The sequence below is a fragment of the Cervus elaphus genome, chromosome 1 (assembly GCF_910594005.1).
Source record: "Cervus elaphus chromosome 1, mCerEla1.1, whole genome shotgun sequence".
Taxonomy (NCBI): domain Eukaryota; kingdom Metazoa; phylum Chordata; class Mammalia; order Artiodactyla; family Cervidae; genus Cervus; species Cervus elaphus.
The window spans coordinates 95,090,388-95,108,146 of record NC_057815.1 but is presented as its reverse complement, the minus strand read 5'-3'; the positions used below and the strand labels follow the sequence as shown (position 1 = coordinate 95,108,146).

The 17,759-nt window shown below is 41.5% G+C and overlaps 1 protein-coding gene across 1 annotated transcript in view; it reads right to left on the bottom strand.

The window, feature by feature from the left end:
- Positions 1-5,890: 5,890 nt before the first annotated feature.
- Positions 5,891-17,759, bottom strand: part of LOC122700608 (fatty acid desaturase 2-like protein FADS2B) — a 52,374-nt gene continuing 40,505 nt past the window's right edge. Inside the window, exons 7-12 of the mRNA XM_043913605.1 lie at positions 15,397-15,475; positions 15,140-15,250; positions 13,592-13,688; positions 10,696-10,775; positions 7,715-7,840; positions 5,891-6,300 (exon numbers count right to left, since the gene is read on the bottom strand). Coding sequence (XP_043769540.1) covers positions 6,240-6,300; positions 7,715-7,840; positions 10,696-10,775; positions 13,592-13,688; positions 15,140-15,250; positions 15,397-15,475 — 554 coding nt within the window. The 3' untranslated portion in view covers positions 5,891-6,239. The remainder of the gene's footprint in view (positions 6,301-7,714; positions 7,841-10,695; positions 10,776-13,591; positions 13,689-15,139; positions 15,251-15,396; positions 15,476-17,759) is intronic.

Sequence of the window (17,759 nt, the reverse complement as noted above, 5' to 3'; positions counted from 1 at the left end):
GTCGCTCTGGCGTGTTAGTTTTATCTTTCTATTAAATCTATTTTAGTCTTGTTAGTAAAGCTGTCCGCTTTTCAAGGGCGGAACACTAGCGTGTCCACAGTCCATGTGCCTGCAGCGCACCTTGGCCGAGACAAGGTTCTCCATGGTGGCACTGTTGGGCTCTCTGAAGCGGGACTGGGAAGTCTTCCAGGTTCTACTCCCTTGGACAGGGCTGGGGCTAAGGAGCCCAAGCTCGTTCTGCTTGTTGCTCCAGGCCAACGAATCCGGAGACGAGTTGTTGGAACAAGGGATAAAGACTCTAGTCAGAAAGCTAGCTGACAGGGAAAGGGCAGCCTCACCTGTCAGAGAGCCATCCTCCACGCATCAGAATGTGGGCGCCTTTATTTATAGGAGGGGGCGGGGCTTACTGTGGCAGTAACCAATGGCTGAGGGGGCCACTAACGGTAGCTGGTCGTCAGTTACTCACTAACGGCCTCCTGCCTGGGGGAGGGGTTTACTGGCGCTGCCAAAGGTGGAGCAGGGCTGCCCCAGCTTGTGCCCGCCTCCTGGCCTCCGCGCCAAGAGCAGAAAAGTGCCACAGCAGAAAGCGGCCAGTCAGAAGTACCAGCCGCTCCGGCAGTCGTCCTCCAGCTCTCAGTGGAGTAAGTCGTGCAGGCGGCAGACGTGATAGTGGCCGCGTAGAGACAGCGGAGGTGCAGTCAACTGGGATCGTGGTCTGAGGCGCCGGGCACCAGGGCCTCATTCCACAGCCAGTCTGTGACCGCCATGGGTGGCCCTGGATGGGCAGCGGGAGCAGCTGGTCTGCCTGGTTGCAAGGGGGTCTGCAGGCGGAGAGGTGCAGGGGAGCAGCCTCGGCCTCTGGAGAGGAGTAGGATGGTGCAGCAAAGGAGGCAAAAACCCATCATGTCTCGGATTCGGATACAGCGGCCACCACTACACTGGTGGCTTTTCCCCTCAGAAATTCCAGCCAAGCCTGGACCTTGTTTTACCCTCTGCAGGACCACTCCGAGATGTGTTTAGGGGCTTGAAGAGAAAAAAAATAAATAAAAATAAAAAGCAGCCCTTGAAAAACAGGTGTTTACTGAACAGTCCCTCAGGGCAACTATGGTGTTAGAGCTATAACAAAACCACTGCTCCCAAGGAGTAGATGTTAAATTTTATGAAGAGCAAGGATATACTTATTCATTTGCCAGGTTTCAATGTTAAAACTTATATCCCAATGAAATGAGATAACAAATGATTTCAGATGGTGTTGAATACTGTGAAGGAAATAAAAGAGGTTACTGCTTAGGGAATGACAGACTCTGGTAGGGAGGGAACAGGGATTTCATGCCTCAGTTCCATTAGATAGAAGGGGGCTGAGATAATAAATAGGTACCCATCGTGCAAATGTCTGGGAGATCGGGATAGCTAGGACAAGTTCAAAGCTGTTGGTGAGGGGAAGAAGAGGGTAAACAATGAGAACAATTAGAAAGCTGATGCAATAGCCCTTGAAAAGCTGACCAGTGCCAGGCAAAGTATAAACTCTCTAACATATATTGCCTTTTTATAAGCCCAAATAATGCCTTGTATTTCAATCAATTACCTATGAATAAGAGGTAATCTCTAGAAAGTTAAGGAGCAAGCTCATGATTAGAGAGTAAGTGAGGACTAGATATATAACTATTAAGAGAATCCAAATCTAGGGCTGCAAAATCCACATTGTGATTTAGGGCAACCTTACTTTCTCATCTCTTCAGCTCTGCCTATTCCTTCCCCCCAAAACATGTCAGAATGCAAATTCAGTTGGTGTGAGTCAGCATTTGAGTGTTCCACTGAGACATAGACACAAGTCACTTTTGTGCAGCCTTTTTCAATTGACTGAGGAAAGGGTTCCAAGTTGCAGGCTTTAACAATTCCTTTCACTTAGGAGTGTTATTATCACCATTTTTTAATCTCCATATGGAACAGAGCACATCAGGACTACAGCTGGATTCTAGGCGGCAATTACAAGGAATTTTTGGAATGTTTGTCATGAGAAGAACGATTAACTAATTATTCTTTAAAACACTTATTGAATACCTGGTCAATGCCAAACATTGGGCTGGGCCTGGTTGTAAAATGGTAACAACATACAGGCTCGTCACTACCCTCATGGTGTTTTCAGCTTTCAGAGGTTACACAGGCGGAAATAAATTGTATAATTGAGGCACACAGGACACAGAACTCATGAAAGGAGATTTAACCTAGTCAGTTAAATCTGGAAGGATTTCCCAGAGAAAACTATGCCTGTACAAATAATAGAAAATACTTTTATTATTTTTATTGAAGTATCATTGGTTCACAATATAATTTTTAGTTTCAGGTGTACATCATGATGCTCCAACATTTTTACAGTTTATACCCCACTAATATTATTACAAGATAATGGCTATAATTCCCTGTGCTCTACAATTTATTCTTGTTGCTTATCTAGAAAATTATTTTTGAATGCCTCTGAAAAGTCAAAATACACTGAAGAAATGAAGTTGAAGTAAGATTAACGAAAATACTGGGACATTATTCCACTGTCATTCAGGCCTCCTGCTGTGTTCTTTGAACAGAAGCTCATTCCTGCCTTAGGGCCTTTGCGCTTGGCTGATGCCACTGCTCCTTTGAATCTGATTGCATGCTCCTTCATATTCTTCTTATGGTCACTTTTCCATAACCATCCTTATTTTGATTAGCCCTGCTTATCACTCTCAAAAAGCTCTTTTGCTTTCTTCAGATGTGATGATCTAGGTTTTTCTTCCATTTATTTATTTATTTATTTTTTATAGTAGGTTGTAAGCTTCAAGAACCTGGGCTCCTGGATCTCTGGGTCACATCAACTGGTCCAAGTCTGACACATGGTAAGTGCTCAATAAATATTGAAGTGTTCAATAAATAATGAAGGATGCATGTTTGCACAAGAAGGTTTATACTGAGTTAATTTATTTTGCTCAATGTTAACCATGTTATATTCCCTTCACATTGCAAAATTCTGATAAAACTCCTTTAAAAATGAAGCTTTATTGAAGATGAGAAATGAACCTTATTGTTTGCATAATCTGAGGCTTAGTTTAAAAAATAAGCCCCTGGAAATTTACTTTGAAGCACATAAAAAAGATTAATAGATAGGTAGGTAGATGGATAGATATAAAATAAAACAAGTTTACTAAAATTTAATTTCAAAATTTTGATTATGGCTAAACATATAGATGTTCACTGTAAATTTCTTTCAACACAACTGTCTTTATGCAAATTTTCATAAATAAATGTGGGAAAGAAAAAATACCCGAGTATATTCCTCCTCTGAGTAGAGTTTATGTTTAATTTATATTTTCTGTGTCCTTCAGGTGGATGATTAGCAGGGAAATAGTCAAGAAAATCCTTTACAATATATTGTTTAAGCAACAAGTGATAGATTTGGCATGGTTTCCACTAAAGAGTTGTGCACTCACATGGTTAATTGGAAGTTGGGAAAACTAGAGCCCATGGCTCACTATTCCTCTGGCTTGAGATCTGGCTGCTGGTTCCGGGGGACTGAGTACAGTCAGAAGTGGAAGGTGACTCCCAGGTGTTACCTGTTGTGATAGGAGAAATCATGGTCTCACTTGTGACTCATAATCCTCTCATCAAAGGAAATGTGCCCTCTTCACCATTAAGATGGTTCAGTGTCTTTCTGTCCTGTGAATCTATTTGACCTTGTACCTGCTCTTGATTTTGATGGCCCAGGATGGGAGGAACCCTCATTACATTAATAATAACAACCAGCATCTGAATGAGTGTTCCTGGCTTATGAAAGTATTCTATTTACCTTACTTTATTTGTCTGTCCCAACAATGCATTGAGGCAAATAGGCCAGGAAATATTATGCACTCACCTATTTTATAGATCAAGGCAATGTGTGAGAGCCATGGCCAATTTCATGGTAGGGTACTGAGGAGCTGAAATTTGGACTGAGGTTCCTGACTTCTAATCCAATCATTCACCCTTATCTAATGCCTGACTGAAAATGTAGGCAATTTTTTACTATCTGATTTTATCAAAAGAAAGGAGGCTTTCAAGGAAATAGAGTAGCAGAGAAAAGTCCTAGGGAAAGTGAACTTTTCCCAGGTTGAATTCATGCTATGTTATCCCCAAATCTCGAATCCATTTCTTGATTCTGCTGAATAACAGCAACATTTACACACAGCTTTTTCTTCCTGCCTCCTCCCGCCCTCCCTTCCTTCCTTCCTCCTGTAGACTGAAAGAAACGTACAACATGAGAGCTGTGAGTTAAGTTTTGTTGGGGTAAAATGAAGACTACAGCCAGGGAGACAGCATTTCTGATAGCTCTGAGAAACTGCTCCAAAGAGCAACTGCTGCCTGACTTTCGGTTTTCTTTTATCTCTGAAAACATTTCAGTGTCTTGTTAGGGGATAAGGTAAGTGTCGTATATGATTTTAGTGAAGGGGGCACCTGCAGTCATGCACACATTTTGGCAGAGGTTTGATGCTAGTCATGAGGACCAAATTCGCCATTAATGAGTTTAGTGCTTTTCTGGATATGAACAGATGTAGTAACTGGGCTCATAAAATCTTCTCCTGAAAATATCTAACTATCTGAAGGCTTTTCCTGCCAGTTTTTCCAAGAGCACAGAGTGCCTCATTCCTGTTCTCCACTCTTAATTTCTTTCAGAGGGTATTGAATGTCAGCAGCTGCAGCAGCACTTGATTTATTCCTTGTAGAGGTAGCTGTCAAGTGCCAATTTGTAGTTGACACTTCCTTCTTTCCTTCCTTTCTCCCCTCCAGCTTCCTCCCTCCCTCCCTTCCTTCTGCATGTCTTCATTGAGTGTCTCTATAATGTCAGGAAGTCTCTACTCTTATGGATATTTCAAGTTACAGTGGTAGAATAAGGAATCACACAAATGGATGTAAAAATATAGCTCTAGTAATTACTACAGAGTATATCACAAGGAGGCCTTGAATTAATGGGGAGGCTTCCCTGAAATCTTTACCAAGCAAAGGGCTCACTGCTTGAAACACATAGAAACCAATACTACGGCACCAGCTTTTGAGAAGAGTGTTTTGAGGCCAACTGGCAATGAGACGCGGGAAGGGCTCAAATCTGTGTCTTTGATCTGGGGTTCGGTCAAACATTATGAGTTTGTGGAGGATGTATTCGTTGGCAGAACTGTTGGTGGAGCAGGTTTCAATTAGTGGGCTTTGGAACTTGTCCTTTTATGATAAGATATGGTTGAAGCTTCAACCTGGGATCTTCTAGGATGGAGAACCCTTCACTTCTGAAAGGATTCTGGCATTCAAGTTCTAGTCATGTCCTGATCCTTTGGTTCCCTGGGGGTGGTATGGAGACTTAGTTTTTGGGTGTTATTTGAGGTCAGACATTCTTCCTTTGTGCCTGCTTTGGCTGCCTGGGCCTGAAGCTGAGGGAGGGAGTGGCACAAGGTGGGAGAGGGTTCTGGGAGGAAGGCCAGTGCTGATAGTCTGCTGGCAATCACCAGGTTGCAGATTGCAACTTTATTCCAAGGGCAATGGGAATCCATTGAAGAATTTCAGGTAGGACTGTAACGTAACTCTCATGAGTCATTTAGTTTAAATGGAAGCCTGCCCAATTAAGCCATCTTTATTCATGTGGCCTGTGAGCAGAGGGCAGAAATGATCCACAGGATTGGTCATCTGAATTAATTCTAACGCCATGCTCAGTGATCTGGGAAGTTGTGAAAGTAATAGGCCTTGGGTGTCCTCCTCTGGGAAGTTTATTGAACAAGCTGTTAAGAAAAAAAATCAATTGAGTAAATTTGAAGATTTCCTTGGCTTTATTCAATGACTTCTGAATCCAGCAATATCCCAGTTAGTAAGCAGAAGGGAATTCTGAGAGGTTGTGCAAATGGAAGGTTTTTATAGGAAGAAATGAGGGGCAAAGAAGCCATCAGCAAAGTATATTCAGGGCAGACACCTTTTTTTTGGGGGGGGGGTGGATTACAAGGGTTTTATCATGCAGATATATATATGTCCTTTCTCTGGGCCAGGGATAGGAATGGAGAAGGAGTAAAACACAACAGATCACCACCACATTGCCTACACCAAAATTCCAGACTAGATGATTAAGATTACATTTTTGGGGAAGGCTGTAACTGCAATTGTGTCAGGTATTGTAGAGGTTTGGTGTCATGGGCTTTAGCACAAGTGACACTTTTGGGGCCTGTGGTTTTCTTTTTAGCACCTGCACATCTGCATTATATTTCTGGATGCGTGCAGTAAGCCTCCTTCCAGAGGGCTGCGGACTTCTTCAGGGCCCTGCAAGAGGAGCAGACAAAATCATGAGTAGCTGAGACTCAGGTCAAAGGAGCTACTTCAAGGAGCATTTGCTCTTTTACTCAATACTTTATAACATTGTCATTTTCAGCTATATCTGAAAGACCTCTTTCTATCTTGCCCGGTGGAGGGAGTCAAATACTGACATGTTTTAGAAAGTGATTTCACATTTTCTGTATGGAGGAGATTGAGATTTTCTTTTGTTTTATGCTTTTCTATACTCCAAAGCATCACTTTCCTTTCCTCCAGTATTAGAGAAAAAGCTCTGCTGAATCTCTATAAGATAAAACATATAACTATAAACCAACTCATCCTGTATCCACCGACCTCTCTTACTTTATAAAGTGAAACATTTTCTAGGCTCTGGTGATACAGAAGTGAAAGGGAGTGATAAGAGTCTTGTCCACCTGGAGTTCCTGGTCTGCATTGGGAGACACATATTACCCAATATGCTATTTAATCATGATTGTGATAAAGGTCAGACATGAAGAGAAGCAAGTGTTATAAGAAGCAAATGTGACAGGTTTAGACTTGGGGGCAAGGGAGGACTGAGATGAACAAAAGACCGTTCAGGTGAGCTTTGGAGAGTGAGTGGAAATTGAGAAGGTGATAGGAGGGGGGAGGCAGGTTGGAAGATTATTCTGGTAGAAGAAACATGACCAAGGATGTGTCATGGGCAAGGGGCAGGGAGTTATATAGCAGCTGAATGGAGGTCAGATATCTGGAGGGCAGGAAAGGAGGAGGGCAGTGGTAGAAAGTGAAGATGGATCACTGTTCAGGGATCAGATCTGACTAGGTCTAGCCTTGATGGCTTATTTATTCATATTAATAAGATAGTGTTTTTCTTTTTCCTAATCTTAAAATTAAAAAAATAAAAAAGATTCAACCAAGGTTTTGGCTATTAATTTGACAAGCACAGGATTCTCCAGGGAACTGTGCATGGTTTAGGATGAGTATGGATTCTCAGTTCCTATAGAAAGAGTCACCCCTGCCTGTCTTACCAGACCCTGCAAACATCTTAATTTGCAACCCTGGACCAGATGATTTGAGAGTCCCTTCCACCGGTTAAGTTCTAAAGCATGTCAAGGCTCTTTGGGTGATACAAAGACAAATGATACAGAACCCTGGTTTATAAGAAGCTTGAAATTTAGTAGGGCATCAAGGCACTAAGAAGTACCCAGAAGGCAGCAGGTAAATGGTAGGAATTATTGTTATCAGTTCTGTGTTAGTGTTGCTCCTTATAGAGACTCAGTCCTTATAGAGCCTCATGTCCATGGTGGGCATGTGGCTGTTCCTTAATAAATAGCTATTGGCTGAATGATTTATAAAGAAGTGAAGAGTCTGGGGACCAGCAGTGAAGGAAAATGAGAATTGTTCATTGTGGCACTGTTATTACCTGACAATATCTCCAAATGCCTTCAACATGGGCTTATTCACGTACGGCAGTCCATGCTTGGCACACAGTGACTTCACCAGAGGTGCCACCTTGTGATAATTATGGCGTGGCATTGTGGGAAATAGACTAGGGAAATAGAGAAGATATAAAACTTCTCAGACCTAAGGAGAAACCCAAAGTTCCCATTCCCCTTTTACAAATTAAAATGATATCAACCACACAGACCCAACCTTGACCTTGCACAATACTTTTGTTTTGGGAAATTAAACTTGCTGGCAGACTCTTCTTATTCCTTGTAGCCCACTACAAGCCTTGTGGGTGGCATATGTTTAGGAAGAACTAAGAATATGTTTTAGCTCCATCAACTGTTTATTTTTGGCCTGATCAAATGAAAGTATACCATTTACAACTTTTTACCATTTAGAACTACCCATAGAACTGGAGATACTGAACAACCCACCCCGCCCCTGCTAACCTCTGTCTTATCTCTGTTTTTCTAACTTCCTTAGAAAGCATAGATGAATGTATATCCAGTTCAGTTCAGTCGCTCAGTTGTGTCTGACTCTGCGACCCCACGAATCACAGCATGCCAGGCCTCCCTGTCCATCACCAACTCCTGGAGTTTATCCAAACTCATGCCCATCGAGTCAATGATGCCATCCAGCCATCTCATCCTCTGTCAACCCCTTCTCCTCCTGCTCCCAATCCCTCCCAGCATCAGGGTCTTTTCCAATGAGTCAACTCTTCACATGAGGTGACCAAAGGACTGGAGTTTCAGCTTCAGCATCAGTCCTTCCAATGAACACCCAGGACTGATCTCTTTTAGGATGGACTGGTTGGATCTCCTTGCAGCCCAAGGGACTCTCAAGAGTCTTCTCCAACACCACAGTTCAAAACCATCAATTTCTCGGTGGTCAGCTTTCTTTATAGTCCAACTCTCACATCCATACATGACCACTGGAAAAACCATAGCCTTGACCAGATGGCCCCTTGTTGGCAAAGTAACATCTCTGCTTTTTATATGCTATCTAGGTTGGCCATAACTTTCCTTCCAAGGAGTAAGCGTCTTTAATTTCATGGCTGCAGTCACCATCTGCCGTGATTTTGGGGCCCAAAAAAATAAAGTCTGACACTGTTTCCACTGTCTCCCCATCTATTTCCCATGAGGTGATGGGACCAGAGGCCACAGTCTTAGTTTTCTGAATGTTGAGCTTTAAGCCAACTTTTTCACTCTCCTCTTTCACTTTCATCAAGAGGCTTTTTAGTTCCTCTTCACTCTCTGCCATAAGGGTGGTGTCATCTGCATATCTGAGGTTATTGATATTTCTCCTGGCAATCTTGATTCCAGCTTGTGCTTCTTCCAGCCCAGCATTTCTCATGATGTTACCTGCATATAAGCTAAATAAGCAGGGTGACAATATACAGCCATGACGTACTCCTTTTCCTATTTGGAACCAGTCAGTTTTTCCATGTCCAGTTCTAACTGTTGCTTCCTGACCTGCATACAGGTTTCTCAAGGGGCAGATCAGGCAGTCTGGTATTCCCATGTCTTTCAGAATTTTCCACAGTTTACTGTGATCCACATATGGAAGGCTTTGGTGTAGTCAATAAAGCAGAAATAGATGTTTTTCTGGAACTCTCTTGCTTTTTCAATGATCCACCAGATCTCGGCAATTTGATCTCTGGTTCCTCTACCTTTTATAAAGCCAGCTTGAACATCTGGAAGTTCTTGGTTCACATTATTGCTGAAGCCTGGCTTGGAGAATTTTGAGCATTACTTTACTAGCGTGTGAGATGGGTGCAATTGTGCGGTAGTTTGAGCATTCTTTGGGATTGCCTTTCTTTGGGATTGGAATGAAAACTGACCTTTCCAGTCCTGTGGCCACTGCTGAGTTTTCCAAATTTGCTGGCATATTGAGTGCAGCACTTTAACAACATCATCTTTCAGGATTTGAAATAGCTCAACTAGAATTCCATCACATCCACTAGCTTTGTTCATAATGATGCTTTCTAAGGCCCACTTGACTTCACATTCCAGGATGTCTGGCTCTAGGTGAGTGATCACACCATTGTGATTATCTGGGTCATGAATATCTTTTTTGTATAGTTCTTCTGTGTATTCTTGCCACCTCTTTTTAATATCTTCTGCCTTATATTAAGTCATGGTAAATAACTAAAAGTCCCAGGAAAGGAATAAGAAGTGAAGAAAGATGGATTTTTAATCCCAAGTTTTCACTAGCCAGATGACCATCTTGGATATAAACCTCTTCTTTAATAAAATTATGAATAATAGTCCTTCCTTTGTTTTGCTGAAATTTTCAAGCACTAATATGAGAAATATAATGAAAAAATCCATTGAACCAATAAAGATCTTGTTCCTCCTTTGACTACCATAGACACACATGGCTTAGACATAGAGAATGTGGAAAGCTTCTCTCTGATATTCTGGAGAAACTGACTCTCATGTATTATCTATCATCAAGGCATGAACTACCCATTTCCTCTCCCTAACTGACCCGTTGGTAAAGTATTTCCAGATACCATTTTGAAATTGCAGCAGGGACTCTATTATTCATTATATTGTAAACTGGGCTGTAAAGACACAGATAAGCACATGTTTGAATTATAGTGAAGTTAATTTTGAACACAAGTTGCTTACCCAAGTGTCCTGATTTTTCTTGGATTTTGCCAACGAAGCAAATGCAAAGAGAACAATCACCAATTCCTAAGCCCATAGGAATCTGGAAACTGAGTCACTGATACTTTTCCAAGATTTCACTCCATTTACTCACAATTGTGACACCTTCATTTCTCTCTTCCCTTATCATTGATGTTAGTAGAAAAATAACATTCATTAGAGAATCCTGGTTCATTCTATTCCCTTTAAGATCCCAAGCCCAGTGCTCTACTCTGGACTATATGTAGAGCAGTTATTAGTGACAGCCCTTGCCCTTTATCATAAATTTTATTCTCTCACTCACTGGTGCTCAATTTGGAAGTTCAAGTGCCCAGTGAACCAGTCATTGAAAAAGGACTGTTCAACATCACAGGTGGCCAAGACCTGCAAAGAAAAAAACTTATGTTAGATGTAAATGAGCCCATGTGTCAAAATATTTATTTTATTCAGTCATTCAACAGGTGTTCATTGAATACCTATTTTTTGTAAGAAACCATGAAGGATTAAAAATGAAATACAGTTTTATATAAATATCATATAAAGGCAATAAGGTATTTTGCTCAGAAGTACAGGTTAGGCAGGCCTCCCCAGTGGCTCAGTAGGTAAAGAATCCACCTGTCATGCAGGAGACACAGGAGATGTGAGTTCAATCCCTGAGTTGAGAAGATAGATATGATAAAGTACATAGAGTTGAGGGGAGTACCTCACTACCAACCCTCAAATACAGAAGACTAAGTTGTCATGAATAAGAACTTTGGCAGATGTACTTGGGATTGTAGGGCTTTGGTAGAAATTGTAGGGGTCTTTGAATACCATTTCCAAGGGGTAGGCTTAAAGGACTTCTAACCTTTGGACTGCAGTGAGATCCAACTGAAGGAGATCAGTCCTGAGTGTTCATTGAAAGGACTGGTGTTGAAGCTGAAACTCTAATAGTTTGGCCACCTGATGCGAAGAGCTGACTCATTTGAAAAGACCCTGATGCTGGGAAAGATTGAGGGCAGGAGGAGAAGGGGACAACAGAGGATGAGATGGTTGGATGGCATCACCGACTCCATGGACATGGGTTTGGGTGGACTCCGGGAGTTGGTGATGGACAGGGAAGCCTGGTGTGCTCTGGTTCATGGGGTCGCAAAGAGTCGGACACGAATGAGCGACTAAACTGAACTGAATAAATGGGGAGCATTGTATTCAAGGCCTTTAACTAAGGGTATGTGAATGGAAATGCATTTGTATACAAGTACTTCCTTGTTGGAGAAGACAATGGCGCCCCACTCCAGTACTCTTGCCTGGAGAATCCCATGGACGGAGGAGCCTGGTAGGCTGCAGTCCATCGGGTCGCTACGAGTCAGACATGACTGAGCGGCTTCACTTTCACTTTTCACTTTCACACATTGGAGAAGGAAATGGCAACCCGCTCCAGTGTTCTTGCCTTGAGAATCCCAGGGAGGGGGAGCCTGGTGGGCTGCCGTCTGTGGGGTCGCACAGGGTCGGACACGACTGAAGTGACTTAGCAGCAGCAGCAGCAGCAGCAGCAGCTCCTTTTGTAATCTATTTTATACATTTTGAAACTTAGCCTGAGAAGAAGTTCATAGGCTTCTCAGACTACCTTAAACTCTTAGTACTGTACTATGCATGTGTGCTCAGTTGTGTCCTACTGTTTGTGACCCCATGGACTATAGCCTATCAGACTCCTGTGTCCATGGAATTTTCCAGGTGAGCCTACTAGTGTGAGTTGCCATTTTCTCCTCCAGGTGGTCATCTGACCCAGGGATGGAACCTGCATCTATTACATGGGCAGGTGTATTCTTTACAACTGAACCACATGGGGAGCCCAGAACCCTTATGAATGTCATTTTATTCAGTACCTTCCTAAGGCTTAATTCTTATTGTTGCTGCCATTTCAAATGTTATTTTTGAAGTTACTGTATATCAAAGTAGATCAAAGTATACTTTAGAGTACCTTGGAGTTCCCCAGAACACTTTCAGGGGATCCTCAAGCTCAAAATGATTCCAATAATACTTCTGAGATGGTATATGCATTTTTCATTTTTCCTCACATGCTTATAGCATGGGTTTTTCCAGAGGTTACTAAACAGGCAATGACTTCATCACTCTGATGGTAACATGTATTGGCCTTATTTTTGTCATTTTAAAATAATCAATGTTTTAAAATCTTCAGTTTTAATTTCAAATACAGTAAATATAAATGTATATAACCTCCACAGAAAGAAGTTGTTTGAAGTTCTCAATAAATTTTAAGAGTGGAAAGTGGGTCCATGATCAGAGAATCCACTGAATCTGGGAATGAACTTTAAGAAGCAATATGATGACTGGATTCTCCAGTTAAACATGGCATAACCGGTAGAAGGCTTGGGAGGAAGTGGAATTCTGCATAGGTCACAGTTCTGCTAATCGTTAACAGCATGCTTGGAGAGAATGCCAGGTCTCCTCTCTGGGTCTCTTTATCTATACAATGAGATGAGGGGATTCCAGGGTTCTTCCAGGTGCAAATTCATTCTGTAATTCTAGGAGTCTCAGATTCATTGAAAAACTATGTCATGTTGGAGCAGGAGTCCTTTTTTGTAAAGTACCAGGCAGTAACTATTTTAATTCTCTACCACAGCTACCCAGTTCTGTTGTTTTGGCATGAAAGCTGTCATAGAGGATATGTAAATGTATGAGTGTGGCTGTGTACCAATGAAACTTTATTTACAAAAACAGAGAGCTGGGCTAGATTGGGCTCTTGGTGTGTAGTTTACTGAAACCTGGTTTAAATCAAAGACTCTAAAATCAAACTGCTCAGTTTTAAAACATACTTCTACGGAATTCACAGGTGGTTCAGTGGTTCATACTCTGTGCTTCCACTGCATGGAGCACAGGTTTGATCCCTGGTTGTTGAACTAAGATTCTGCATGCCATATATAGTACAGCTGAATAAATAAATACATAAATACATAAATAAGACTGTTTCTACCACTTATTAGCTGTGTGATATTATGCAAGTTACTCAACTTCATGCCTCAAATTTGTCATGTATAAAGTGGAAATAATCATGGCACATATATTATGTAGTTACATGCAAAGCAGTTGACAGTACTTGGCCCCTGGCAAGCCTTCAATAAATATGAATTATGATTTGAGGTAAGCAAATTCTAAATCAGGATGTTTTGGTAGATGCTTCCCAGGAAATGCCTTATTACCTGAGTGCTGAACCAGTCCTGGTTCTCCTCTCTGCTGATTTTCATTGGTATGTGGCTCATCTGGCTAACATATCCAAACCAGGGACTTTCAAGAAGCCTTTTAGAGAATAAAAGGAGCATGTGATCAGTTGGGGAGTTTCAATTCTAATTGCTGGGCTTGCATAACCACTGGCAGAGCTCACTGGGCATTGGAGGAAATGGCAGTCACACCAAGTTTCCAATAATATGGTGGTTATTTGTTTTCTTCTTTGGAGGCCTTTATATCTAGAGATGACACATTACACATCCAGTCACATGGCCTGCATTGTAGTCTAATGTACAAGAGCCATGCTCCTGAAGTTTTCTCTGGCATTGGTGAAAGACTCAAAAGATACCTAGGTAACTTAAGGACAAGCTTCCTAGGTGGATCAGTGGAAAAGAATACACCTGTTAAGGTAGGAGATGCGAGTTTGATCCTTGGGTTGGGAAGATCCCCTGGAGAAAGAAATGGCAACCCACTCCAGTATTCTTGCCTGTGAACACCCAAGAACAGAAGAGTCTGGCAGGCTACAGTCCATGGGGTCCCAAAAGAGTTGGATGCGACTTAGTGACTAAAACAACTTAAGGATATATGCTATGTGATCAATAGCTTGGGTGTTGTCATCAGATAGAGCTGGGTTCAAGCTCTGATTTTTCACTGCCACTGGCCCTTATTTGCTCTATAACCTTGAATAGGTTATTTAATTCTCTGAACTTTAGTTCTCTTATCAGAAAAATGAAGCTAATGCTATCTATATTACAGAGTTGTGCATGGATTGATTACATCAAATAAGAATGCATGTAAAGCATTTAGCAAAAATGCTTTAGCTAAAGCATTTAGCTTGAGACATAGTAGCTATACCGTTATTGTTATGGAGGATTTAGAATAATAATGCAAATGAATGAAGGAGGAATAAATTGGGAAGTTGAAGAAGGTTATTCAGTCTGAAGTCATTTAGGTGTTGGGAAAAATCTCTAGTCAAAAATAACTTTAAAAAATCCTGTACTTCCATTATCATTGGCAAGAATTATATCCAACTGGATTACAGTTTTAAGGGCTTCGTGATCAGGAAGACTACAGGTGATGTTTGAGCAACACACTGGTTCACTTAAATATGGATATTTTTTCAGGAAATATGTACAATATTATAAGATCCATGGTTGGTTGAATCTACTGGTGTGGAAACACAGATAGGGATAGCTGACAATGGGACCTGAATCTCTCTGAATTTTGGTAACCAAGGCAGGTCTAAGGCTCAGTCCTCCACAGATGCTGAGGGAATATTGTACTGCAATTGGTAATTAAGCAAGTGGGGGAAGAAAAAGGCAAGATTGGGCAAATTCATTTTCCAAGGAACTCATTCAACTATTTGAACTTTTTTTGCCCTGCATTTTCTTGGGAATGTTTCAGTTACAAGAATGCAGCCAGCTGTCATAATCTGCTGATCATTGCTAATCATAAATAAATCAGATAAGAAAGGTAAGAGGACCATCCAGGTAACTAAGAATATTCTTGTTTTCTTTTCTTACTTGGTTAAATATATGAGCACCATGGTTCCAAAGATTCCATAGAAAGGACCAAATGTGATGAAATAGCGAATGTAAAAGCTGCTGACCCAGGCAATGTCCTGCAGAAAGAAGTGTTTGAAAGTTAAGCTAGTGAAAATAAAACTGGCTAAATCTCATATCCTGGTACTCAAGGAAGCTACATCTGGAAAGGATCAAGTGTTTACATTTCCTGTTTTCTACCAGTCTGATCTAGCTTTAAAGAAAGAATTGAGTTACTCACCTCCCAGTACCTTCTGAGGTACATCTCTTGCATGGATTCCAGGTTCAGATATACTGGCATGAAAAGGGGGGCCCCAACTGAAAACAAAAACAAAAACAAAGACAGAAGATGGTGAGCAGATGAGCAGATATGATTCCTGTGGAAGCTAGTGTGAGTTGATCTCCTTAACATGCTCCCCCTAGAATACTGCCCCTGAGAAGGGATGCAAGGTGGAGATCCACAACTGCATCCTAGGTGCTGCTGGGCTTTTAGAGTCTCTGAGGCTCAACCAGGACTTTGGTTCAAGCTCCCTTAAGGAGACTAGGGGAGCTTTGAAGATCTGAGTCATTCTTGATGAAGGCATCCTGGAAGGGCTTCTGCTATGAGCTTTCAAGTTTTCTCAAGGTCCCTGGAATCCTTCAGTCCTTCACAATCCTTCGTGTTGGGCCCTGTCACAGTATGTTGAGGTGGCAGATACAGAGCAGGTATACTGAGTCTGGCCAGATAGTTATTTACCTGCCCTTCCCCAAGGACCAGTGAAGTTGCCTGGAGCACGTAGGAGTCATGTGGAGACCCTTCAGATTTTGACAACTCTCTCCTTGATCAAACTTTAGTCAGATGCTCTGAGTCCCCTTCCTGACTAGGCTTCAAACTTGACCTATACACTTTCAAAGTCTGTGAACTGTCAGCATAAATGATTTTGTCCACCCTACATACTAAGAGACTTGAACCAACAGTAGCAAAGTTTCTAAGAACAGCTCATGGCATGTCCTTGGGATGACCCTGACACCCTTAAAGTTCCTGCCTGAGAAACTTCAAGACTGTCCAAAGAGCTTACTGTTTGTTTAAGCCAAAACCTGACTGTAGGCTTCTGACCTCTGTTTTCTTAGATCATTTGTTAGAAAACTTAAAATTGTAAAGTTCTTTCTCTGTCCTTCTGAGATGGATCTTGCCCGACCCAGAGATGTCTTTCTCAAGGATTGGGAGTCATCCCTTTGAAATGTAATCATTAAGAATTCAGCTCTTTACCCTCTTTTATCAAGGAGCTGGACTTGATAAGCATGGGTTACAAGAAGCCGATGGCTTAATCACAAGACCAGTTTCACCTCCCTTTAACCTCTTTCAGTAATTTCCTTTAGCATACCCATATGTTTTTTTAAAAAAAAGTCTCCCACCTTTTTCTCACCAGAGTTGACCTCAGTCTATATTGATGTTCCTTTTCCCGACTACAGATGCTTGAATCAAAGCTGTCTTGCTTCCTTTTCCAAATGTCCAGCCCTATTTCTCTTTGAGAGACTGAGTATGATTCATTTATACCTGACATCCTAAGATGAAGATATTTGAAAGGAAAGGACAAAATGAAATAGCTCCTGAAGATCGTGTGTTTTGTGAACTGGGCATTCTGCTGTGAATCTGCATTCTGCTGTGAATACACCATTGATTCATTCCTCCTAAGTTAAGGTTGTATTGTTGAGCTATACATAGGAGGAGAGTTCAGACAAGAGACTGCAACGGATTTTTCTAATGTGAATGCACATATCTCTAGGCTGAGGATCAGTTACCTTTCAAACTGGGGCACCAGTGTCCTCATTACTCTTTTTGGTCATGCAAGAGAAGGACTACTTTAAGATAGGTATGCAGAATTCTAGCAGTGGAAGAGGTAGCAGTGGGTGTTGGTTCCCATGTTGCATAAAAATGGGCCCATAGGCCATCCTGGTCAGACATGTGACAGATGACCTCTGCTGACTAACATTTGGGCAAATCAGATCATCTGCAACAGTTTTTCAGCATTAGCCCTATTGGCATTTTCAGACCAAGTAATTCTTTGTCGTTCAAAGTTGTCCTGTGTGTTGTAAGTTATTTACAATATCTTATAGTAGTATCCTTGGCTTCTGCCACCCAGATGTCAGCACAGCCCCTCCCTCCTTATCATGCTAACCAAGAAGTATCTAGAGTGTGTCAACTGTCCCACTGGGGCAACAGTGCTACTAGCTGAGAACCACTGATTTATAGGGAATGTTTGGAAGCTACCCTAATTTAGGCTTATTTTCCAAATATGTAGGCATATTTTAGATGAACAATTTTGGGGTTCCACTAAGCCTATCTTTGTGAACTATCATGAACTTGACTTGGCTAAAAGCAAAGCGTTTTTGCTTCTGACTTTTTTTTTTTTTATTATTGGTATTAGCATTATCCAGTTATCCTATTTTCTCTCAAGCCTACACTAACATTCAGTCCCATTTTATTTGTAAAATATATGTATGTCTCTGTCCACTAAAGTGTCTTCCACAGCTGTATGTAAGCCATGGGGAACAGTTAACTTTCTTCCACACAGAAACTCTATAGGTAACTTTTATTTTTGAGACTACTTTTTCTGGCATC